The 26,091-nt window shown below is 40.5% G+C and overlaps 1 protein-coding gene across 1 annotated transcript in view; it reads left to right on the plus strand.

The window, feature by feature from the left end:
• Window positions 1–24,513, plus strand: part of FAM71D (family with sequence similarity 71 member D) — a 37,376-nt gene extending 12,863 nt beyond the window's left edge. Inside the window, exons 4-8 of the mRNA XM_025392325.1 lie at window positions 50–249; window positions 1,501–2,053; window positions 5,204–5,451; window positions 19,319–19,345; window positions 24,432–24,513. Of these exons, the coding sequence (XP_025248110.1) occupies window positions 50–249; window positions 1,501–2,053; window positions 5,204–5,451; window positions 19,319–19,345; window positions 24,432–24,513 (1,110 nt within the window). The remainder of the gene's footprint in view (window positions 1–49; window positions 250–1,500; window positions 2,054–5,203; window positions 5,452–19,318; window positions 19,346–24,431) is intronic.
• The last annotated feature ends 1,578 nt before the right edge of the window (window positions 24,514–26,091 follow it).

Here is a 26,091-nt window from a genome sequence, read left to right on the forward strand (position 1 = left end):
AAGCCACACATTTCATCGTATAATGCCTTTTCCTGTTTTCTGCACTCAGGTTAACAGGAGAGGTGAATCCATTTACCTTCATAACCGAGCCAACTGGGTGACCGTAGGCATCTGTTCTTCCAGTTCCACCCACAAGATCCCTAATGTGATGCTACTGGCACATCTGACACCTGGTGCCCGGAAAGATACAGAACCCCTGTTTAAAAGTCTCCTGACATCTCCTCCTGCAGAGAAACTGGTGCTCACCAGGTGAGTTACAAAGAGAAGAGGTTAAAGATCTCTCAGAATACGTGCATTACCCCTGCGGATCTGAAATTAGAAACACTGATGACAATTGCACCAAAGGAGCATCTCACTCGCATTCCCTGCTGCAAATGACAAAGAGGAGCATCCTTAAAGATGGGTGAAATAATGTATGACAGTGGATATCAAGCAGGCAGTTAATTTTTTAAAAACTAAATCTAATTAACAGGAACTAAAGACTCATAATAAACTGCCTTTCTAGAACATGCCTCCTCTTTCATAGCATCCCAGCTTCCAACAGAGTTAGCTCTGGTCTTGTCTCAGCCTCTAACTTGGTCTATGATCATGAGCAAATTGCTTGACTTTAAGTTAATTTTGAAGGATTAATTTAAATGGAGACCTTCTCATGATAAATAGTTGCCATTCTGATGTGTTTTGTTTTTGAGACGGAGTCTTGCACTGTCACCCAGGCTGGAGTGCAGTGGCACGATCTTGGCTCACTACAACCTCCACCTCCCAGTTCAAGCGATTCTCCTGTCTCAGCCTCCCGAGTGGCTGGGACTACAGGCATACACCACCACGCTCAGCTAATTTTTGTATTTTTAGTAGAGACAGGGTTTCACCATATTGGTCAGGCTGGTATTGAACTGCTGACCTCAGGTGATCCACCCACCTTGGAGTCCCAAAGTGCTGGGATTACAGGTGTGAGCCACTGCACCCAGCCTATTCTGACATTTTTATACATCAGAGCCTTAGGTATATGATTAAGATGAGATGGTCCTCAGGAGCCCTTACCCAGATCTATCTGGGAGACAAGTCGGGTGTCTTGAGTCTCACTCTTCAAACTACTACAAAATATAAGAAAGAGGCTGGGCATGGTGGCTCACACCTGTAATCCCAATACTTTTGGAGGCCAAGGCAGGTGAATTGCTTGAGCCCAGGCATTCAAGACCAGCCTGGGCAACGTGGTGAAACCTTGTCTCTACAAAAAAATACAAAAATTAGCCAGGCGTTGGTGGTACATACCTGTTGTGCCAGCTACTTGGGAGGATGAGGTGGGAGTATCACTTAGGCACAGGATGTCAAGGCTCCAGTAAGCCATGATCACACCACAACTGCACTCCAGCCTGGGCAACAGAGTGAGACCTTATCTCAAAACAAACCAACAAACAAACAAACAACTATATATATAAGAAAGGCCTTTTTATAAGCCTCCAATCAGGTTTCCAGATGATGTTACTGTGTGCTTGTTTGCAGGTTTCTCCCTCTGCAGTTTGTGACTCTTTCTGTGCATGACGCAGAGAACATGCGCCTAAAAGTAAAGCTGGTGAGTGGTCGAGCCTACTACTTACAGCTCTGCACTTCTGCATGTAAACAGGACACCTTGTTTTCTCAATGGGTGGCCCTCATCTCCCTCTTGAATCAGGAGAAAGCCAAAGTTTCCAAAGTGTCAGAGGTTTCAAGTCTCTCAGGAATTACGAATAGCACAGACGTCACAGGCTCCACGGATGTGATGGATATCACAGCATTCACAGCCATCCTGACCCCGTACATGTACACAGGTAGAGGCCCTGAACATGTCAGGGACAGCATAGATTTCTCAGAATTCACAGACATCACCGACATCACAGATGTCACAGACCTTCCAGAAAATGAGGTCCCAGAGGTCCCGGATATAAGAATTGTTACAGAAGTCATAGAAGTCAGAGAAGCCACAGAAGTCACAGACAACTCTGATATTACAAACTGCTCGGGAGTCACAGTGGTGTTTGAAAACAATGACTTAATCAGGGCCAGGCAAGAGGAGAAGGTACGTGTCACTGAAGGCTTTCATGTTTTAATAACTGAGAACTAGAGTGATTACCAAGATCACACTTCTTGGTTAGCTGACATTGATTATCAAAATGCTATGGAACCTACCTACTCTGAGTAACCCAATTTTAATAGTGAGATTCGATCTCTGAACCCTGGTGTAAAGGAGTTGTAAGATGTCTCCTGAAATAGGCAGTGACAACCGTTAACATAAATCTTAGCCCAGCATCCAAAATGGAAAGAACCTTGGAATCAGAATCAGAACCAAGTTAGACTCTCAACCTGCAACATATTACTTGTGTGACTTCGCCCAAGTCACATAATCCACATGAGCCTCAGTTTCCTCACTTCTAAAATAAGGATATTAATACAATGTAAGGGTTATTTTCTGGTTTAAAAATATATAGCAGTACCCAGTACCTTGAAGGATGGGATGGAATTTCTATGGGTAAACATGAGGATGGAAATAGGATAATAAAAAACAAAACAAAATGAATGGCTTTAGAAAAGGCCAGAGAGTGGAAAAACACAGAGTCATGTCCAAAAATGTTTCATTCAGTTGGGCTAGAGGATAATATATATGGAGAATAGTAGAAAATAGGACTGGAAAGTTGCTTAAAAACCTTGAGAGCCAAATTTAAAGTGAGAACTCTTTGGGCAAACCTTAGTGACCACAGTCTCCTGTGTAAGGGAATGAAGGAGCTGTGTTTTTAAAAGATTAATCTAATGGCAGGATGGATTATAGGTAAAGAGATCTGTTTGAAGACTACTGTTGAAAAACTTCCTCTAGGTCCACAATAGAAAAAAGGCCGGTGCAGTGGCTCACACCCGTAATCTCGGCACTTTGGGAGGCCAAGACAGGTGGATTGCTTGAGCTTGGGAGTTCAAGACCAGCCTAGGAAACATGGCGAAACCCCATCTCTACTAAAAATACAAAAATTAGCTGGGCATGGTGGTGTATGCCTGTAGTACCAGCTGCTAGGGAGGCTGAGGTGGGAGGATTACTTGACCCTTGGAGGTAGAGGGTGCAATAAGCCAAGATCGTGCCACTGCTCTCCAGCCTGGGTGACAGAGTCACACCCTGACTCAAAACACACACACACACACACACACACACACACACACACACACACGAAAAGAAAAATGGTAGGGCTGGGCACGGTGGCTCATGTCTATAATCCCAGCACTTTGGGAGACCAAGGCGGGCGGATCACCTGAGGTCAGGAGTTTGAGACCAGTCTGGCCAACATGGCAAAACCCTATCTCTACTAGAAAATAAAAATTAGCTGGTGTGGTAGTGGGCACCTGTAATCCCAGCTACCTGGGAGGCTGAGGCAGGAGAATTGCTTGAACCTGGGAGGTGGAGGTTGCAGTGAGCTGAGATCACGCCATTGCACTCCAGCCTGGGCGACACAGTAAGACCCTGTCTCAAAAAACAAACAAACAAACAAAAAACCTAATTTTTAATTAGGAAAAATTCAAATAGTTCTACATAATTTTTAATGACAGGAGGAAAATGCTTATAATAAAATGTTAAGTGAAAAAGGTAGGAGACAGAACTTCAAGATGATCTAAGTAGACATAAATAAAATAAATAGAAAGATCAGAGTGAAATGTGCACAGGAGTAGTTGTTTCTGGGCAGTGGCATCATACAAGCAATAATTTATTATTATTATTATTATTATTATTATTATTATTATTATTATTATTTTGAGACAGTCTCACTCCATTGCCCAGGCTGGAGTGCAGTGGCGAGATCTCAGCTCACTGCAACCTCCACCTCTCAGGTTCAAGCGATTCTTATGCCTCAGCCTTCCAAGTAGCTGGGATTACAGGTGCCCACCACATGCCCAGTTAATTTTTGTATTTTTAGTAGAGATGGGGTTTCTCCATGTTGCCCAAGCTGGTCTCAAACTCCTGGCCTCAAGTAATCCACCCGCCTTGGCAAGCAATAATATTCTACCTTTAGCTTTATTCATTATAGGATTTTCCAAATATGCTATAATAAATATGTATGACTTTCATTGTCAGGGAAAAGTTTTATCTTTAAGGAAGAAAATTATTACATCATTTTAAAGGAAATGCAGTAGAGGTATATTAGGCCATTCTTGCATCGCTATAAAGAAATATCTGAGGCTGGGCAATTAATAAAGAAAAGAGGGTTAATTGGCTCATGGGTCTGTAGGTGGTAAAGGAAGCACAATGCTGGCATCTGCTTCAAGCGAGGGCTTCAGGGAACTTACAGTCATGCGGAAGAGAAGGAGAGCCAGCACATCACATGGCCAGAGAGAGAGCAAAAGAGAGAGGAAGAAGGTGCCAGGCTCTTTTAAACAACCAAATCTCGCATCAACTCAGAGTGAGAACTCACTCATTACAATGAGGACAGCACCAAGCCATTCACAAGGGATCTGCCCCCAAGACCTAAACACCTCCCACTAGGCTCACTTCCAACATTGGAGGTCACATTTCAACATGAGATTTTCAAGTGACAAAACATCCAAACCATATCAAGAAGTAATGGACTAGGCAGGGGCAGTGGAAAGAAGAAGGTGCGGACAGGAAGGACATTAGAAAGCCAGCTTTAGGGCCTGCTGACCAACTGCCTTGAGTCCTGAGTGTTTCTGAGCAAATCAGAGAGTGGCTAGGAGAGGTGATACATTAACAGAAACTGGGAAATTAGGAGCAGGGCGGGATTTTAGGGTATTAAGTTTTAGATACAGGTTCTAAGTCTTTTGACAAAAAAAAAAAAAAAATCTCTTTTATATTATGAGCCCCTGGCCCCTGTAACCTATCAGATGCTCTAATTAAGACCAAACTCAGACTGGGGAATCAGTGGCATTTCTGGGAAACATTTATTGTGCTGTAATGAGATGCCAACTGTCTTCTGTGAGGTGACAACACGAGTTTGGGAACATGTTGTGTCAGGCTGCAGTGGGGCAGGCCCTGGCTCCCACACAGCCTGCCGCCAACACACCTGGGGCTCTCCCCATAGTCGTGCCACTCTAAGCCTCTCTCCCTCCTTACTACTCCTCACAGGTGTTAAGTGATGATGAATGAAATGCTGCCTGTATTAGATACTGCTCCACAAACACCTATTACCTGATGCTCTTCTGTTACCTGATTTGCTGCTGCTTTTTATTTTTAAAGGAAAAATTGAAAAACATTCTGAAGCCTGGGTGTCTACAAGATACAAAAAGTAAGAGTGAGTTGAAAGAATCCTCAAAACATGTCACCATCTCAAACATAACACTGACTTTTGAAGGTAAAAGATATTTTCAAACCACCTTGACTCCAGTAGAAAGTGAGGCAAATACATCCAAGGAGATGGAGAATACGACCTCTGAAGAAAAGACACCTGATTTTCAGAGCACGGCTCTCGAGGCTGAAGAATCCAGGTATGTGAGGCAGGAACATGCCAAAGGAATTCTAAGACATAAAATATTAATAAAGAAGTGTGTGCTTTAGTCTCTTAACTCAGGCATCTGCCACTGAAGATTCTCAGAGACAGATGTAGTGTAACTGAATGATGATATAGTCAACTCTGAATGACCCACATTTGGTTCAACCTTGGCTAATTTTTTTTTTCCAACTTCTCATGTTTCTCAATTGGCATTCTGGGCTGTCTACCTGATGTCAATTGTTGTATGTGCTTCAGGAAATATAACAGAGGCCGGGTGCGGTGGCTCACACCTGTAATCCCAGCACTTTGGGAGGCCGAGGCAGGTGGATCGCCGGAGGTCAGGTGTTCAAGACCAGCCTGGCCAACATGGCAAAACCCCGTCTCTACTAAAAAAATTAGTCCGGCGTGGTAGTGGACATCTGTAATCCCAGCTACTCGGGAGGCTGAGGCATGAGAATTGCTTGAACCCTGGAGGTGGAGGTTGCAGTGAGCTGAGATCGTGCCACTGCACTCCAGCCTGGGCGACAGAGCAACACTCTGTCTCAAAGAAAAAAAGGAAAGAAAATAGAATCACAGTGTTCACATATTTAGAAGTTGGAGTCATATTGACTTTGATAGTGATTATGGGTACTTTTAATTTTATTAAAGGTACATCTCTATACTTCTCTATATTTTCCTCTATACATGTTCTCTATGTATCCCTTATCCTTCTCTACACTTCCAACTAATAACTTTTTTGCTTTTTTCTTTTTTAAAGACTAGTCAAGTGCAGTAATGAGAAAAGGAAAAAGTTAATTCTACTTGTGACAATAAATGCTAAAATCTTACAATCTTAGCAGGGAAAATACAGCAAGCTTAGTATAAAATTAAGGGAACAGTTAATATTAATCATTATTAAAATATAGAAGAGTAGAAAAGCCGTGATACTATAAATACATTGATAAAACTTGATATTCTTGATCACAGAAAAGATCCACATAGTAGTGAGTTTTCCTTTAGCACAATAAAGAATATTTACCACAAACCAGAGCCTATACTTTTTTTTTTTTTTTTTTTTTTTTTGAGACGGAGTCTTGCTCTGTCACCCAGGCTGGAGTGCAGTGGCACAATCTCGGCTCACTGCAAGCTCCGCCTCCCAGGTTCACGCCATTCTCCTGCCTCAGCCTCCTGAGTAGCTAGGACTACAGGCGCCCGCCACCACGCCCAGCTAATTTTTTTGTATTTTTAGTAGAGACGGGGTTTCACCATGTTAGCCAGGATGGTCTCGATCTCCTGACCTCGTGATCCGCCTGCCTCGGCTTCCCAAAGTGCTGGGATTACAGGTGTGAGCCACCGTGCCCGGCCGCCTCTAGTATTTTTATTTTATTTTATTTTATTTTATTTTATTTTTTTGAGACGGAGTCTTGCTCGGTAGCCCGGGCTGGAGTGCAGTGGCCTGATCTCAGCTCACTGCAAGCTCCGCCTCCCGGGTTTACGCCATTCTCCTGCCTCAGCCTCCCAAGTAGCTGGGACTACAGGCGCCCGCCACCTCGCCCGGCTAGTTTTTTGTATTTTTAGTAGACACGGGGTTTCACGGTGTTAGCCAGGATGGTCTCGATCTCCTGACCTCGTGATCCGCCCGTCTCGGCCTCCCAAAGTGCTGGGATTACAGGCTTGAGCCACCGCGCCCGGCCCTCTAGTATTTTTAATGAAGAAATTTATAATTGTTCTATTTAGAACTTAGAACACAACATGCTGAAAAGCCCATCTCTACAAAAACTACAAAAATTAGTCAGGAGTGGTGGTGCATTCCTGTAGTCCCAGCTACTTGGGAGGCTGAGGTGGGAGGATGGCTTGAACCCAAGAGGTCAAGGCTGCAGTGAGCCACGATTGTGCCACTGCACTCCAGCGTGGGTGACAGAGTGAGACCCTGTCTCAAACAAAAACAAAACTTAGAACAAATTAGGTGTGTTCCCATTAACATTTCTATGTGATATAAAAGTTTCTAGCAATCTGATAGGACTCAGAAATACAAAGAAAATTATGAATTTTTAAAATCACTCTTTGCAAATGGCAATTCATATTTAGAAAATTTGAGAAACAACAAAAATTTAGTTTCTTTTGGAAGGCTACAGATTATGAGATAAACACAAAAAATAGTTTTAATTTACATGCCAAAAATATACTGAAAAAAGGGTGTATTTTTCAACATCAACAACAAAAACCAAATATTTAGTGAGGCTGCTACTCTTATCTATATAAACAGAATTACAAAACTTTAATGGCAAAAATAAAAGACAACTTGAATAAGGAAAATTAGATTCTTCTTCTGCATAAGTAGATACAAATACAATACCAATTAACATCTCAATAGGATATCTCATAGAAATCATAAAATTGTATAGAAAAAAAGGATATGGAAAAGATAGGGGTAAACATCTCAAGGAAACAGGGTAGGAGGGGAGTGAGGGGTAAAACACTACACATTGACTACAGCGTACAGTGCTTGGGTGATGGGTGCCCCAAAATCTCAAAAATCACCACTAAAGAACTTATTAATGTAACAACAACAACAACAAAAATCAGAAACTGGACCGTTAGGTTCACATTTAAAACTGTTTTACAAAATTCACTGACCAGTTGAGTGCTTAGCATTGCACTAGGTATGACCACCTCCCTGGCTTGGTTGAGGATAAAATGTCAGTCTCCCTGTTCTGTGCCAGTGCTGACAGATACTTAATCATGCATTTGGAGACTATTGTTTCTGGCTCACCTATTGCAGGCTCTTAGCTGCTTTCTCTGTTTCATTTGTTATGTATTTAATCTTATAAGCTGTCTGTAATTGGCTTTTACAGAGGATAAAGCTAAGATGATAGCAGGATAGTCTCCAGTTCTTTCACTTAAAGTTTCTATCTACCCAACTGGATTATAAGCACCTTGCAGGCAGGGAGCCTCTTCTTGGTATGGTATCCTTCACACCTCTTAGAACACATGCTGGACACAGAGAAGGGCTCAAAACTGGCTTGGTGAATTAGAGGAACAGTGGTAATATGTTACTATAATTTTAGGAACTATTTTGTACATGGTGAAAATATTTTCATTATAAACTTGGGACTTACAAAGACTGCCTAATATAAAGGAAAGCAGAAATGCTAGGATCATTGTTTTGCATTGTTAAAAAATATTCTATTATGCATTCAAAAAAAAGTTTTCCAGTTCCTATACTATTCTCTCTAATTTAGCATATTTGATTTTCCATAGTAAAAAGTTAAAGAAAAAAATCTCAAAGAAACAATTGGGATGAAAAATGTCTAAGGGCTACTCAGTCCTATAAAATGTTAAGCCATGTTATAATTAAATGGCCATCAGAACTACCAGTGCAAAGTTTCGAATATAGAAATAAAAACATAACCAGGCACAGTGGCTCATGCTTGTAATGCTAGCACTTTGGGAGCCTGAGGTGGGAGGACGATCCTGGGCAACTTACTGAGACCGTGGCTCTAACAAAAAAAATTTAGAAGTAGCCAGGTGTGATGGCACATGACTATAGTCTTAGCTACAGGGGAGGCTGAGGTAGGAGGATCTCTTGAGCCCAGGAATTCAAGGTTACAGTAAGCTATGAACATGTCACTGCACTCCAGCCTGTCTCAAAAAAAAAAAAAAAAAAAAAAAGATACAAAAATAGATCCAAACTGATACGAATTCAAAAGAAGCATGGAAAGAGGCCGGGTGCAGTGGCTCACACCTGTAATCCCAGCATTTGGGAGGCTGAGGCGCGTAGATCATGAGGTTAGGAGTTCAAGACCAGCCTAGCCAAGATGGTGAAACCCTGTCTCTACTAAAAACTACAAAAATTAGCCAGGGGTGGTGGCGGGCACCTGTAATCCCAGTTACTCGGCCCAGAAGGCAGAGGTTGCAGTGAGCCGAGATCATGCTACTTACTGCATTCCAGCCTGGGTGACAGTGAAACTCCCTCTCAAAAAAAAAAAAAAAAAAAAGAAAAGCATGGAAAAAGCAAAATTCTAGGAAAATGTTGGTCAAAGATTTATGATGTACCATAAAAAAATTTCATATAGGAAAAGAGTAAATTATTTTAAAACTATAATGAGCCAGAAGAAAATGGAATGGTATCATTGCCTCATTTACAGAGGAAAGATCATTTATTGTCCACTGATGCAATAAAAGTAATTCAATGGCAGAGTTTGCATCATTCACTCAAAAATATTTATGAGCACTTCCTATGCACTAGGCACTGGGGATACAGCACCAAAAATTATCAAGTCCCTATCTCATGAAGTGTTTTATTCTAGTGGGGGACACAGATAATAAACCAATACAATATGTTATGCCAGCTAGAATGTGCTGTGATGAAAATAAAAAGAGAGGGAGAGAATAGAGAGTGAGAGTGATTAGAAGAGGGTGGAGAGATATTTTATACAGGTGGTCAAGGCCATTTGAGCAGAGACCTGAGCAAGTGTGAACCTCTGGAGGAATAGAGTTCCAAGTTGATTGATTGCATAACAATTACAAATCTCTGCCAAATAAATCATTTTAAAAAATACATTCATAAATGTATGACAACAGAGTTGCGGGGAAAGCATAATAGACCGGGTGTGGTGGCTCATGCCTGTAGTCCCAGCACTTTGGGATGCCAAGGCGGGTGGATCACGAGGTCAGGAGTTTGAGACCAGCCTGGCCAACATGGTGAAACTCCGTCTCTACTAAAAATACAAAAATTAGCCAGGTATGGTGGCTGGTGCCTATAATCCCAGCTACTCGGGAGGCTGAGGCAGGAGAATTGCTTGAACCCAGGAGGGTAAGGTTGCAGTGAGCCGAGATCGCGCCATTGCACTCCAGCCTGGGTAACAAAGCAAGACTCCATCTCGGAAAAAAAAAAAACCAAAAAACGAAAAAAGTATAATAGATTACCTTTATATATAAGTAGTTTGTAGGAATTTATAAGGGATCCAATTAACAAACGATTTAAGAACATAAATAGAAAATTTACTCCAGAAGACAACTACTTGAGAAAGAATCAACCTCACTAATAATTAAAGAAATACTAGTTAAGCAATTACCAGTTAGCTTTTCATTAGGTGTCAACAACACTCTTGGTGTCACTATAAAGGATTGTCAATTCAATTCACACCCCAAATGTTTGTACTCCTTTACTTATGGTAACATGTCAAAGAAATAATTCAAAGAATAATATCTACCATGTAGAATTGCTGTAAGGATTAAATAGCTGATATTAAAACTCTCACAATACCAGGCACATGGTAACTGTTCAAAATACATGTAGGTGTAGACATAGATAAAATATAGGGTGGGAGGAAGGAAGGAAAGAGGGAGGAGGATAGGTTCAAGCAAACTGAACAAAAAACCTAATGTAGATTTGACTCACATTAAATACAGTACAAACATGGTTCTGTACCACACAGGATGTCTAAAGTAATCTTTCCACTATACTACCCAATAAACTGAACCTAGAGAAGAAATGGGGAAAAGAGCACAAAACTGATTAAATATTTTTAGTGTAGTAAAAAAATGGAGGTGATAGGAGAATGTTAATAGGTGACAATGACCATATTCAAATGTATGAGGAAGTTCACAGAAAGCTACATTTAAAAAGTAGATTTAAATTAAAAATTACTTTAACACAGAGGAAAATTTTATTATTAGGTAATATAGCAACCAATTAAAAAAATAACCTGGGCACACACACCTGTAATCCCATCTGAGGAAGCTACAATGGGAGTACCATCCTGGGCAACTTAACAAAACCCTGTCACTAAAACAAAAGTGGGAGGGTCACTTGAGCCCAGGAGTTTGAAGCTGTGGTGAGAATGATCAAGCCATTGCACTCCAGCCCAGGTGATGGAGCAAGACACTGACTCTTAAATAAATAAAAAATAAAAATACTTATTTATTATATATTGATAAACAACAGAACCAGTTTCTGTAGGTTCTGTACATTTTGTGAAGTCTGTCCTTGCAAAATTTCTCAAAAATGAACATTACATCTTTTGTAATGTTTTGTCCTGGATAGACTTTAAGCATTCTCCTGCCAGGAGTCTAGACCTTTCATGTTTCTTATAATGTAATCTTAACCACTGTGAAGATCTGCTAAAATGAATAATAGAATGCATGCTAAAGTCAAATATAAGTGTGCTCCAGGGAGTTCCTTAGAAGAGTATAATGAAATGAAAACAGTAAACACACTAGGGACTTTGTAAGGTTCTGAGAAGCATAGTGATGAAAGTACACAGAGGGCTTGGGACACATTAGTTGCTCAACAAATGATCATTTTTGTCACTAGTGATCATTATTGTCACTAATAATTCATTTTTAACAGTGTAGATTAAAGAAAAAAAAAGTGTCTTCTTTAAAATGGCTCCTCTCACAAAAAATGTATCATAGGGCCAGGTGCAATGGCTCACACCTGTAATCCCAGCACTTTGAGAGACTGAAGTGAGCAGATTGCTCAAGTCAAGGAGTTCAAGACCAGCCTGGGCAACATGGCAAAACCCTATCTCTACAAAAAAATACAAAAGTTTAGAAGAGCATGGTGGCATGCACCTGTAGTCCCAGCTACTAGGGAAGCTGAAGTGGAAGGATCACCTAACCCTGGGGAGGTTGAGGCTGCAGTGAGCCATGAAAGAGCCACTGCACTCCAGCCTGGGTGACAGAGCAAGATCCTGTTGCAAAATATATGTATATATATTTTATATATATATATATTTAAATATATATATATTTTTTCACACACACATACATATAAATAAATATATACACAAAAATATCTTATTCAGCTGAGGATTAACTACTCAAAGCTGGTTTTTCTAAAAAGTCTTCTTTCCTAACAAAGGCCAAGGGAAACAAAGGAATATGGGTGATCGTTAGGAGAGCCACAAACCTTGAAATCAGAGTAGTTTGCTTTAGCTGCTTGAGCACTGCATTTTTCACAATCCCAGAGCCTCTATATACAAGTGCCAAGACATTCAAAGTGTTGGCTTTTGACGCTCAAGGAAAGCATCATTAACTATCTAAGGTTTCTTTACTGGTTGTTCTCAAAATGAGGACGCCGGACCAGCAGCATCACCTGGGAACTGGTTAAAGAAGTAAATGCTTAGGCCTCACCCCTTCTTACTGAATCATAAGCTTGGGGATGGGGCATAGAATTCTGTGTTTTAATAGACTTCCAAGTGATTCTAATGCATACTCAGGTTTGAGAACCATTTCCTTAGGAGAAACCAGTCGTATCTATCAAGCAAGGATTCCCTCTCTCACAATGGCTTCTCCCGAAGCCCTACAGTCAAACTAAGGATTCTGCTTTTATAGCTGTGGAAAGAACTATAGGCTCACCAGGAATCTTCCAGGGAGATTTCTTCCAGGACCAGGAGCTCAAAAAGATAAAAAATATGGTTCAATGTGGGAATTGCTGTTATCACCCACAGACATTTTCCTACTTTTACTGAGGGCACAGAAGTCACTGAAATAAATTTCTCCCCAGAACACTGATCTTTTTTTTTTTTTTTATGATAACCACTAAGCTATTTCAGCATAAGTAAACGATGACAGAAGGGCAACTTGTAAGTCTGATGTGTTAGAAGAGAAAGTACAAGGATTAAAAAAACAACAACAACAGGAGAGAGTGAGAGTAAAGTAGGAAGAGAAAAACAGAAACCATTAGTCAGAAATAGGAAAGGGATACAGGAATATAAGATGCAGAAGGGTATGTGCAGGTGCTGCTCAGTGGAAAACGTACCTTTCACTACAATACATGAGTATGACTTTATTAGAAAATAGTAAGATTTCTTTTAAAAAATGAGATTAAATGAATCCATCCAACTTAGCAATTTGTCTTAAATAATCATTGATCAGGTCTGGTCACTCTGATGTCTTCCTTATGTTTTGTTTCATTCTTATGTCTCAAATCCAGTGCCTCCAACCCTTGTCTAATACTTCAAAAACATACCACAATTCAAAATCTCACAAAGTTAACTGAATCATTTCAGCTACTTCTTTCCTTGCCCAAAACAAATGCTCTAAACCATTAGATTCGCTTTTAATGCCTTTTAAAAAAATTATGAAAAATAATAAACTTTATTTTTTGCATGCAGTTTTAGATTTACAAAATAACTGAGCAAATAGTGCACAGAGTTCCACACACACATCCCACTGCGCCCTCCTACCAATCCCCCATGGTATCTTCTATTAATGTCTTACATGTGGTACATTTGTTACGGTCAATGAACACATATTAATACATTGTTATTAACTATAGTCCATAGTTTACATTACATTAATGTTTACTCCTTGTGTTGGACAGTTCTGTGGGTTTCATTTTGTTGAGGATTTTGTCATCTATATTCATCTGGGATACTAACCTGTAGTCTTCTTTTTTTGTCATGTCCTTGTCTGGTTTTGGTATCAGGGCAATGCTGGCCTCATAGAATGAGTTAATCATGTTTTGTTAATATTTTGGGGTTTTTTTTCAGTCTCCATTTCATTTATTTCTCCTCTGACTTTTATTAGTTCTTTCCATCTACTAATTTTGAGTTTGGATTATTCATGCTTTTCTAGTTCCTCAAGGTGCATCATTAGGTTATTTATTTGACATCTTCCTAGTTTTTTGATGTAGGTATTTATTACTATAAACTTGACTCTTAATACTGCTTTTGCTGTGCCCCTGTAAGTTTTGGTGTATTGTGTTTCTATTTCCATTTGTGTCAGTAAATTTTGAGATAGCATATTTCATTTCTTCCTTTCATTTAGGAGCATGTTGTTTAATTTTTATGTATTGTATACTTTTGAATGTTCCTATTGTTATTGATTTCTAGTTTTATTCCATTGTGATCAGACAAAATACTTGATAAGATTTAAATTTTTAAAAATTTTTGGATAAACTTTTTGAGATTTGTTCTGCATCCTAACACACAGTCAGTCAATCCTGGAGAACATTCCATATGCTGATGACAAGAATGTGTACTGTGCAGCTGTTGGATGAAATGTTCTATAAATGTCTGTTAAGTCATTTGGTCTGTGATCTAGTTTAAATTCCATGTTTCTTTCATGATTTTCTGTCTAGATGATTTGTCCTAGGCTAAGAGTGGGTGTTGAAGTACCCAGCTGTTATTGTATTGGAATCTATATTTGCCTTTAGATCTAATGTTGCTTTATAAATCTGGGTGCTCCAGTGTACATGTATTTACAATTGTTATGTCCTCATGTTAAATTGATCCCTTTATAACTATAAAATGACTCTCTTCATCTTTTTTTTACAGTTTCTGACTTAAAGTCTGTTTTATCTGATATAAATATGGCTAATCTTGCCTGACTTTGGTTTCCATTTGCATTGAATATCTTGTTTCATTTCTTCACCTTCAGTCTGTATGTATCTTTACAGGTGAAGTAAGTTTCATGTAGGCAGCATATAGTTGGGTCATTTAAAAGAAAAATCCATTCAGCCAGTCTATATCTTTTAAGTAGGGAATTTAATCTATTTACATTTAAGGTTATTAGTGATAGGTGAAGACTTACTCCTGTCAATTTGTTACATGTTTTCCGGTTGTTTTGTATATCATTTGCTCCTTACTTCTTCTCTTATTGTTTATTTTTGCAGTTGAGTGATTTTCTGTAGTGATAAGATTTTATTGCTTTCTCTTTCTCCTTTGTGTATCAGCGCTACCAGGGAGTTTTATAGTTTTGCATGTTTGCATGATGGTGGCTATCATCTTTTCATTTCTATGTATAAGTCCCTTGAGCATTTTTTGTAAGGCCAATCTAGTGATGAATTTCCTTAGTTTTGGTTTATCTGGAAAAGATTTTGATCTTAAGAATTTTCTTAAGATTATTATTTTAAATTCTTTTTCTGACATTTTATATATTTTCTTATTATTGATGTTTGTTACTGGAGAATTATTGTTTTCCTTTGGAAGTGTCATGTATCCTGTGGTCCTATGTTGAGTTCTATGCATCTAATGGAAAAAATGCCTCTTCCTATTTTATGGAGTAGTGTCACAGGGAAAGACTTATTTGTATGAATGGGTCTTGGGATGTCAGTTCAGTGGGTTGCGTTGGCTTTGGTTCTAAGTGGATGCAATAGTGCAGTCTCCATGTAGTTTCTTCAGCATTTGCAAGTTTCTCAGTGGCCTGGGCTTAGAGAGTTTGTGGCATCAGTGGTGCAGTTTTGCCAGGGTTGGGCTCACCAGGCTGTTTCTCAGATCAGGGACAGACAGGCACATACACACAGTGGGTTGGCCAACCTGGGGTCTGGCTTGCTGGGTTTGGGGCCATGGGCTGTTAATGCAGCCGGGAGCATGATCACACAGTTGTTGTCTGTGAGTAGCAGCCTACAGAAATGTTTCTTAGGCCTGGTGTTTCTCAGAGTTATGCACCAGGGATGTGGGTGCACAGCTGCTTGGGTGCGGGTGATCTGCGGGCATGTTTACGGGGGGTGGCCCACAGAGCCATTTCTCAAATCTGGAACACTAGTGCAAGTCTGCTTGGCTGACTCAGGGACATGCCCACTGGGGACAGCCTGTGGGCTGTTTCTGAGGCCTGATATGTGGATACAGGGCTGCTTGGCAGCCTGGGGCATGTCCACCTGGGGGACTTATGGGGCTGTTTCTCTGGTCCAGGATAGGGGTTCTTGCCTGTTTGGCTGGCCTGAGGGCATGCCTGTCAGAAGCAACCTGCAGGACTGTGTCTCGGGCCCTGATTTTGGGTGCAGGGTCATTGGGCAGGCCAGGAACATATCTGTAGGGGGTGGAGGCACTGTGGAATTGTTTCTTCATGTCCTAAGCACAGGCACACAGCCGTTCTGCTTGCCCAGGGGTATATCAGTTGTTTAGAGGTTCAGGGGTCTCTCTCACTTGAGGGTATGTATGCAGCAGTTTGGCTGGCTCAAGGGTGGGTTTTCCATGGATAAGACTGTCATATTCTCCCTCTGGCTAGAAGTGCAGCAGTGAGGGTTGGTTTCCCTGCTATGTGAGACCAAAGCCACAGCAGATCCTGGCCCAGGTTCTGCACAGGTGGTGTTGTGGTGTTCAGCCGCCACTGTGGGCTTCGTGGAATGGAGTTGGAGCCTTAGGGCTGGAGAGATGCAGTGGCTAGTGGCCCCACAGAGCAGGTTACTCTCCAGAGGTGGCTCTGATCTCAAGCAGCAGCTTGGCTCACAGGTGGTGATTGGGGAGTAGGAAGTGCATACCTTGTGCTCTTAACCTGGGGCAATGTAGCTGTGTGAATTCCTAGCAACTCCCAAAACTAGGCTCAGGGCTTGTGAGGACTGTGGGATTCTCCTGTTGTAAGGACTGTAGGTGTTTTTGGTAGCAATGGGGGCTGGTGGGGCTCTTCTGCTTACCTTTTCCCTGCAATGGGAAGTCTCCCCTGACTCTGGGCAGATCTAGGCCACATGGGTGATATAGGTGCCTTCACACTGTCCTCCTGGACTTTCCATCACCACAGACATGTCTCTGTTCCCCAGCTGTCCTCCAGTGACCTTCCTTTGACACTGCAGTCACATCTTAGCAGTTTATTCATTGCTCTGGTCCTTTCTTGTGGGGGAAGGATGAATGCCAGGGGTCTCTAGTCAGCAATCTTGCTGACATTCACTCTCTGAGAATTTTTCTATACTACCCCTTAATTGCTTTTTAAAATATTAAAAATTATAAGAATAACTTTAATTGTTAGGATGAAAAAGGCTCAGCAAGTACTGTTTCATTAGTCTCACTGTTATGATCACTATTAGAAATGATGAAAAAATGGATCCCTAAATAGCAAAAATCACGGAATTTTAAAGATATAAAAGATCTTGAGAATTAACAAATCTCAAATTAGTCAAGGTCTCACCCCTCCCTTCTCAGCTCCCTACGCCATTTATCAGCTGACTCTACTGGAAATAAATAAATAGATGAAGAAAAACAAAACAAAACAAATTTTGGTTACAAGTAATCCTCTTAAGCCCAATTTAATAAAGCATGGATTTCTTTTTTATTGCCTATTTGCATCAGGAACATAATTACTAGCTAGAGTCTAATTTGAGAATGTTAATTATGAATGAAAGATGTAATATTTTAAGAACAGAATGGAATTCACTACTGCTGTATTGCAGAGACATTAGTAAGATTTAATCATGCTAGTGAGGTTGAAAAATAAGTTATATATATTATTTTTCTTTTCCAAAACCATGGATTTCAGTGACACTTTATAACTGTGTACTTTGGAACACTGATAAAAAATTAAGCTGGGTGCAACAGCTCATGCCTGTAATCCCAATACTTTGAGAGGCCCAGGCGGGAGGATCGCTTGGGCTCAGGAGCTCAAGACAACCCCGGGCAATATGGCAAGACCCTGTCCCTACAAAAAAGAAAAAATTTTCTGGGCATGGTAGTGAACACCTGAGGTCCCAGTTACTCAGGAGGCTGAGGCAAGGGGATTGCTTGAGCTGGGAGGTCAAGGCTGCAAAGAGCCATGGTAGAGCCACTGCACTCTAGCCTGGCTAACAGAGGGAGACCTCGTCTCAGGGAAAAAAAAAAAAGTAAACAATGATCTTGTTGAATATTCTGCCCTCATATTTACTAGTCTTTAAAATTTAAATTGAGCATCTTAAATCTAGATGAGTGAAAAATGTTGGAGACTTAAACTTATCTATACTGTCACTTTAGGTCCTTTAGAAATGAAGAATTTACTTTATAAAGTATTTATATTTTTTCTCATATCTTGACAGTAGTCCTACCATGGCTCTTTCCTTTGTTTTAAAGAGGATAGTGGCAGGCTTTATTTTAATTTGCATCTATTCTTCAAAGTACATTTACTTGATATTTCTCAGTCTCTTGAAAATTTTTATCATTAAGCTTAACCTTCATTTAAGTCACCAGATCTATTTGATAAAGACTATATGAATATTTATTTGCGAACTGTATAGAAAATTACTGTTTTAACATTTACTTTCTGAAAGATCCATTGTAGAACTTGAACTGGGTGTATTTGCCAGACCCCTTAAAATGGATCACAATTATGTCTTTGCATGTTTATTTTATAGGATAATAGCTAAGACAATTTTTCTTCCTAAACTATTTGTTTTATTCAATATTTCCAAAATATTTATTGAAAATGTATCAAGAAATAAGAATTTGGTGAAAATTATGTGACTTAAGTTTATGTTTTAGTATGCCAATGAGGTTAAGGAAATAAGTATTTTAATTATTATCAATTTTAAAAATTAGGAGCACAGAAAATAAGCTTCTTTATCCAAAGACATTTCTTAAAGTGAAATCTTCTAAAAAACTGCTAGCCTCCTCTTTTATCCAACAAACCATAAGAAATGTTATTAAATGTAAATAAGGTACATTATTTGCCTGCAAGATTCCCAAGCGTGGCCACCCCTAGTAAGGCCACAGACTTGGTGGTAAAGAAGTTACCATTAGTTGGTGATTTCTCCTAACCATCCATTTCAGAATTTATCCCCAGGTCTCTTTGAAACCCTATATTCCCAACATAATTGACCTTATTTATGCGGCTCAGCAGCAGCAGCTAACTTCTCTCAGCCTGTTAAGGGAAGGACAAGGAGGCAGCAGTGTTGGGGATGCCAGCAGCCTATGGAGTGACTGGAATAGACATAATAAGAATAGATTACATATTATTACGTACAATAAATTTTTACGGCTTTTACAGATTGAATAGCCCATATGTTGCAGAAATTTAGGTAATTTTAGTCTCATATGTTCTATAATCAGCAATGGCCTAGGCTTGCTAAACATGTTTCATTACCACCCACAAAGCATTTACAGAATGACTGGTTATTTTATATCTAGTAAATCTTGTCTAAATATTTGTGGTTATGCTGGCAAATTTTTGAAATGTGCTATTTATTTTTACAGGAGCTTGAGAACTGAATCAAACACTTCAGGTATGGAACAAATGCCACTACATATTTTATTGTGATCCCTGGTATCCAGTAGTCATCTCTGGTTCCTCCAAGAGTAGGGTGGTTAAGAGCAAAGGAATTCAGCTAGACTTTTTGATGCCTTTCCTTTCTTCACGATGCTCCATTCTGAGAATCCTACACTGAAGAAACTCTTTCTCAAAGCTAATCCTCAGGCTATCTTCCAAGTGGAAAACATTATGGTACTTTACTACTTCACTTTTCTTTTTCTGCACTGGTTTAGTTTCCCAGTTCCCTGGATCTAAATCATCAGGCATAAACCACGCCAAGCCTAGTTCTGCAGACAGCATGCAAACTACAGCAATCATAGGACCTGTCATCCTTGCTGATATGTAACGGGAACGGTCCACAACTAAATTTTTGGTAAATGTAAAATTATCCAGCTCCTCTTTTTTCCTCCTACATCTTTAGCCTTTCCCAGGTGATACTATTTAATGTTTTTGTTTGTTTGTTGTTGTTTTGTGAGGCGTAGTCTTGCTCTGTCACCCAGGCTGGAGTGCAGTGGTGTGATCTTTGCTCACTGCAACCACTCTGCCTTTCGGGTTCAAGTGATTCTCCTGCCTCAGCCTCCTGAGTAGCTGGGATTACAGGCATTCGCCACCACGCCTGACTAAATTTTGTATTTTTCACTATGTTGGCCAGGCTGTTCTCAAACTCCTGATGTCCAGTGATCTGCCCGCCTGGGCCTCCCAAAGTGCTGGGATTATATGAGTGAGCCACCACTCTGGGCCTATTTAATGTTTGGGTTTTATTTGGCGGTGGGGAGTGATGTTTTTTCTTTATATATTGCCATGTTCTAAGAATCTTTAGCCTGTAATGAACTTTTAATGTGGAGGTTGTCTTATAGGCACCTCTTATAGTTTGTCTTATAGGCAAATCTCTCTCTTTGCTGAGTGCTAAAACAGCTCTAAGTTACTTTCAAACCTGGGAGACAGACCAAGCCTCAGCTTCAGTCATGCACATAAAAGAACACTATGGAAGGAACATTTAACTTGGCATAAGTGAAGAAAAAAAAAATACTACTTCAAAAAGCAAGAATACTTGAAGGCAGTTTTAGTCACACGTACAAGAGTCAGTCCCACAAAAAAAAAGCAAATTATTATAGGATAGGATTTTACACAAATGGGACTCGTCTTTGGACCTTCCCATTGGGCTTTTTTTTTTTTTTTTTTTTTTTTTCTGAGATAGGGTCTCGCTCTTTCACCCAGGCCAGAGTACAGTGGCACAACCTTGGCTCACTACAACCTTCTCCTCCTGGGTTCAAGTGATTCTCCTGCCCTAGCCTCCCAAGTAGCTGGGATTACAAGTGCCTGCCACCACGCCTGGCTAATTTTTGCATTTTTAGTAGAGATGGGGTTTCACCATGTTGGCCAGGCTGGTGTCGAACTCCTGACCTCAGGTGATCCACCCGCCTCGGCCTCCCAAAGTGCTGGGATTATAGGCATGAGCCACTGCACCCTGCCCACATTGGGCTTTAGTGTCTAAAAGTACCAGATGAACTTCACTGTAATGTGGTTTGGCCTATATTCCAATCTATACTATTGAACCTGAGAACATTATAGGGAAATGCTATCATAACTTATAAGAAAAGCGCAAAATCTCCTTTGCAGTACAGAATTTTAATCTATTAATTTCTACCCTAAACTGTATTTCATAAAGAAATCAAACTAAATTTGTAGAAATTTCAGAGAGATCTAGTATAGGCAAATATTTTCCTCTTAGTTTCTAAAAGCAAGGGTAAATCTACTAGCAGCCTTACTACTATTAAAAATATTACATGCAATTAGTACACTCTATGTACATTCTAAGACAGTCATGTATTTAGCCATGGAAGTTTCAAATTAATGTAAAGCATCGACATTGTTGTCTTCATTCTCTATGTGACTAATTATTTTACCTGTTTTCTAGCACAGACTCAGTTTTGTCCAATTGAACAATTTGATTCCTACCTATCATATATGAAGCACTGTGCAGGCTGTGGGAGGGATTAAAAAAGAATTGGACATAGCTGGGCATAGTGGTGTGTGCCTGTAGTCTCAGCTACTTGGGATGCTGAGGCAGGAGGATGGCTTGAGCCTGGGAGTTTGAGGCTGCAGTGAGCTGTGATTGCACCACTGCACTCCAGCCTAAGCAACAGAGTGAGATGCTGTCTCAAACAAAACAAAACATAGTAAAATAACAGAATATGTTACCTGGCCTTAGGATATGTGCACAAATAATAAAACCAGAATGTATGTTAATTAAGTATATGTTAAGAGAAGAGTCCAGAACTTAGTTTTGGCTCAGGAAAGGAAATAATGAGACTCTATGAAAAAGGCAGGGCCGGGTGCAGTGGCTCACGCCTGTAATCCCAGCACTTTGGGAGGCCAAGGTGGACAGATCATGAGGTCAGGAGATCGAGGCCATCCTGGCTAACACTGTGAAACCCCGTCTCTACTAAAAAATACAAAACAAAATTAGCCGGGCATGGTGGCGGGCACCTGTAGTCCCAGCTACTCGGGAGGCTGAGGCAGGAGAATGCCGTGAACCCGGGAAGCAGAGCTTGTAGTGAGCCAAGATCGTGCCACTGCATTCCAGTCTGGGCGACAGAGTGAGACTCTGTCTCAAAAAAAATAAAAATAAAAATAAAAAAAGGCAGTCTTTGAGTTAGGAAAGGGGAAAATGAGGATATCCTGAATATAGGAAATGGGGTGAACAAAATCAAACAAATGGGAAAGTATTGGGCATCTCCAATTCAGGAGTAGTGAGGCATGTGGCTGGAAAGCAAGGCAGGAGCCAAATTACGGAAATAACGGATCATGCTAAGAAGTCAGGTAGCTAAAAAGGAGCCACTGAAAGACAGAGAAATGACAACATTAGTGTTATGTTTTAGGATAATTACTCTGACTGCAGTCTCTAAGAGAAGCTGGAGGAGGCTAGAGGTAGGGAGACCAGTTAGAAAGCTACTCTAACAGTCAGATGAAGTGTGCCAAAGTCTGAACCAGGTGAGGAGCAGTCACAGTGGAAACAAGGACATGAATCCATAGTCAACAAGAGTTATTGACTTACTGCCTGTGGGGACCAGAGGAAAAAAAACTGGGTATGTCAGTTTGGGAGACAACATGATGACTAGGTGATAGTAACCTTATGAAACAAGCTGGGAGAAGGAATTGGAAACATTTTGGAGGGGAAAAATTAAGAAATCAACTCTGAAATACTGAAGTTAGAATCAAATGCCCTAGGTTTTGGTTCTAACTACACTTCCTATATTACATGGTCATTAATCTCTCTGGGCCTCAATTTCCTCAACTATGAAAAGTGTGTGCAAGTGGCTGGGGTGAGGGGAGGAGGAGGGCATGATTAGTTGTCTCAAGACCCTTTTGGCAGTTAAGATTCTATGAGCTGCCATGTTTGTAGTTCTGGGGCTCATCTTTGACAATCTAGCAGGCAGCTTGCAATGGGGATTTGGAAATCAGGAGCTAAGCAAAGATACAGCAAATGAGCAGCAAAATTCCACTCTGGGCTTGTTAAATCACAAGGGTGGTACAACATACAAAATGGGCATGCAGTTTTCCACAAAGTATTAATTATTTTCTCTGTTTTTTCTTATGTATTTCTTATTTCTTTCCACCTTTTTCTCCCATGTTTTCCCACTTTTCTCTTACTTAGGCTTGTATAGTTTTTCAGTTTTTCCCCTGATTAGCATTTCTTTCCCCATTTTCACTCTCCTCTAAATCATCTGTTCCCCTTCCATACACTTTTACTCTCAACACCCTGTACCCCAAGAAAAGCAGACTAGCTGAATCTTAATCCCTCATTTTATTAAATGTAATTGGAGTGCAAATTAAAAATGAGTCTGTAATTCTAATTTATATTATATGCGGAAATCAGAATAATAACTGCTCTGCACAGTAGTAAAACAAATTCCTGGCACTGTTAAGCTCATCTGATTCACATTCACCCAGCTCCTGGGCAGTGCTAGTTAGGGACCATGATCTCAAATTCATCTTCTCAAACCTCTCAACAGTTTGTGAAAATTACATTTTTTTCTCCTTTCTGCATAATGTTTTGGGATAAAGTGGCACTTCAAATGCACTGTTTGTATGACAAGTTTAAGAATGAAATAGGGTCCACATTAAATTTGTCTCTCTGGATCTGGGTTAATTTCTCTTTCTTTCTCTTTCTCTCTCTCTCTTTCTTCTTTTTTTTTTTTTTTTTTTTTTGAGACGAGTCTTACTCTGTTGCCCAGGCTGGAGTGCAGTGGCACGATCTCAACTCACTGCAACCTCTGCCTCCCAGGTTCAAGTGATTCTCCTGCCTCAGTCTCCTGAGTAGCTGGGACTACAGATGCATGCCACTATGCCCAGCTAATTTTTTTTTTTTTTTTTTTTTTTTTTTTTGGTAGAGATGGGGTTTCACTGTGTTAGCCAGGATGGTCTCAATCTCCTGACCTCATGATCCGCCCACCTCAGCCTCCCAAATTGCTGGGATTATAGGCATGAGCCACTACGCCCGGCCCCATTTCTCTACTTTCTGAACTTTAAGTTTTTGCCTTTCTAGGATTAATTTTCCTTTACTTTTTAAATTTTTTTTATAGTGAGCCCAAATTATAGGCTTATCTCTGGTTCTTTGATATTTTTTCAGAGACAAAGGATAGCGATTCAAGAAAAGAACAGAAGGGAAAATCACATTAAATATTGGGAGTTTCCTTCCCACCCTTACCCATCTTTCTTTTCCATGTTCCTCTTAAATATTACAAACCAAATTCCTTGGAATCCTAAGCAGCCAGGTTTATTCTTTGTTTATAAAACCCAGGCTTAATAAAAAAGGAGGGAGCCCTCTAAAAGGGAACCTACTTGTGAAATTCAACAATAGGCTCCATTGCAAGAATAAATACATTTTTGATGAGGTGGTTAGGACATAATCTGAATTTCATATTCAAAATAAGTTCTTTCTCCTTCTGTGCCTTTTTTTTTTTTTTTCCTGCTTTTGACTTTTTTTCTTTCTTTCTCACTTCCTCTCTATTGATCTCTTCTCTACTTTCCCTACTCTTTTTCTTTTTTCCCTCTGGTTCTCTCCCCTCATATCAAATCTCCTTCTAATTTCCTCAAACTTGTGCCTCATCTGTCTCCCCTTTTCTCAAGGGAATGAATGTGAGGAAAGAAAAGTAAAACAGAAAAAGACAAACTTGGTGGAAAAACATGTAAGACAACCGAAAGGTAACTTTTTAATTATAAGTCTCTATAGGAATACATGATAGCTATGATACTGTCACACAAAAAAGTTGTCAGTAAGTGGGGTCTTTTAACATTAAATCTTATTCTACTGTAGTAACAATATAAGTGGAATGAAATGTTAGGGGTTTGTTGTGGTTTCTGCTCTAGAATCCATCATGGGTCAAAAGATAACATCAGCACAGGGAAGAGGAGAGGGGGCTTCAGGTGAGGCACTGGAAGAGAATTATGTGTTGTGCTACCATAGCGATTCCTCTCATTTCTGTACTTCTTTGCAACCTTATCATGCTATTTCCCAACCTGCTTTTTAGATCAGCCAATACAATTAAGACCTCTTTTTTTCATAGCAAAAGGATACGGATATTCGTAGAGTGCCTGCACGGCTGTCATGTACAGTTGTGTAGCTTGTACACACCATCCATGTTGTAGTTTATGTGCAATTCATAATCTGCACAACTGTATGCGGTGGCCCTGGCCTACTGTATTCTAAGTTTCTTTGAAACACCAGCTCTGCAGTGCGTTGCTGAAGAATGAAACTTCTCTCAGCCATGATAACAATACCCGGTAGCACAGAAAGAGTTGAAGCAAATGCAATTCTAGGGCCATTGTGTCTTCTGTTGCCTCCTTCATAAAGCTAATGCTCTGTGTGTGTGTGTGTGTGTGTGTGTGTGTGTGTATGTGTGTACCAGGGCTGAGTTCACAGAATTGAAGAGGGGAGGTTGGTGGACCACAGTGGCCTGGGCAGTAACCCCTTCCCCATCCTGGCAGGGCCTTACTGATGGAATCAAGGTGCCCACTCTTCTGTCCATCCTTCTGTCACTCTGCCACCAAAAAGCCAGCTTAGCACTTGAGCATTTTGTTTATTTACTTGTTTATTTTTTCTGTTTTGTTTGTTTGTTTGTTTGTTTTTGTTTTTCGAGACAGAACCTTGCTCTGTCGCCCAGGCTGGAGTGCAGTGGTGCAATCTCGGCTCACTACAACCTTTGCCTCCTGGGTTCAAGTGATTCTCATGCCTCAGCCTCCCGAGTAGCTGGGACTACAGGCACATACCACCACGCCTGGCTAACTTTTGTATTTTTAGTAGAGACAGGGTTTCACCATGTTGGCCAGGCTGGTCTCAAACTCCTGACCTCAAGTGATCTGCCCGCCTTGGCCTCCCAAAGTGCTGGGATTAAAGGCGTAAGCCACCGTACCTGGCTGAGCATTTTGTTTATTAACAGGGCCCCGCCAAGATACACACTGTAGGTGAAAGGTAATGGACCAGAGCAAAACAATGTGGCTGAAAAACAACAAATGTCCACACTCAATAATCCCCTGGCCTCCATATACATTTCCTGATCTGTACCTGTTCTTTTGTGACTTGTTTCCCCCTTAAGAATGCTCCTGCCAGGCACAGTGGCTCACACCTGTAATCCCAGCACTTTGGGAGGCCGAGGCGGGTGGATCACAAGGTCAAGAGATCGAGACCATCCTGGCCAACATGGTGAAACCCCAT

This window comes from Theropithecus gelada, chromosome 7b, assembly GCF_003255815.1.
Source record: "Theropithecus gelada isolate Dixy chromosome 7b, Tgel_1.0, whole genome shotgun sequence".
NCBI lineage: Eukaryota > Metazoa > Chordata > Mammalia > Primates > Cercopithecidae > Theropithecus > Theropithecus gelada.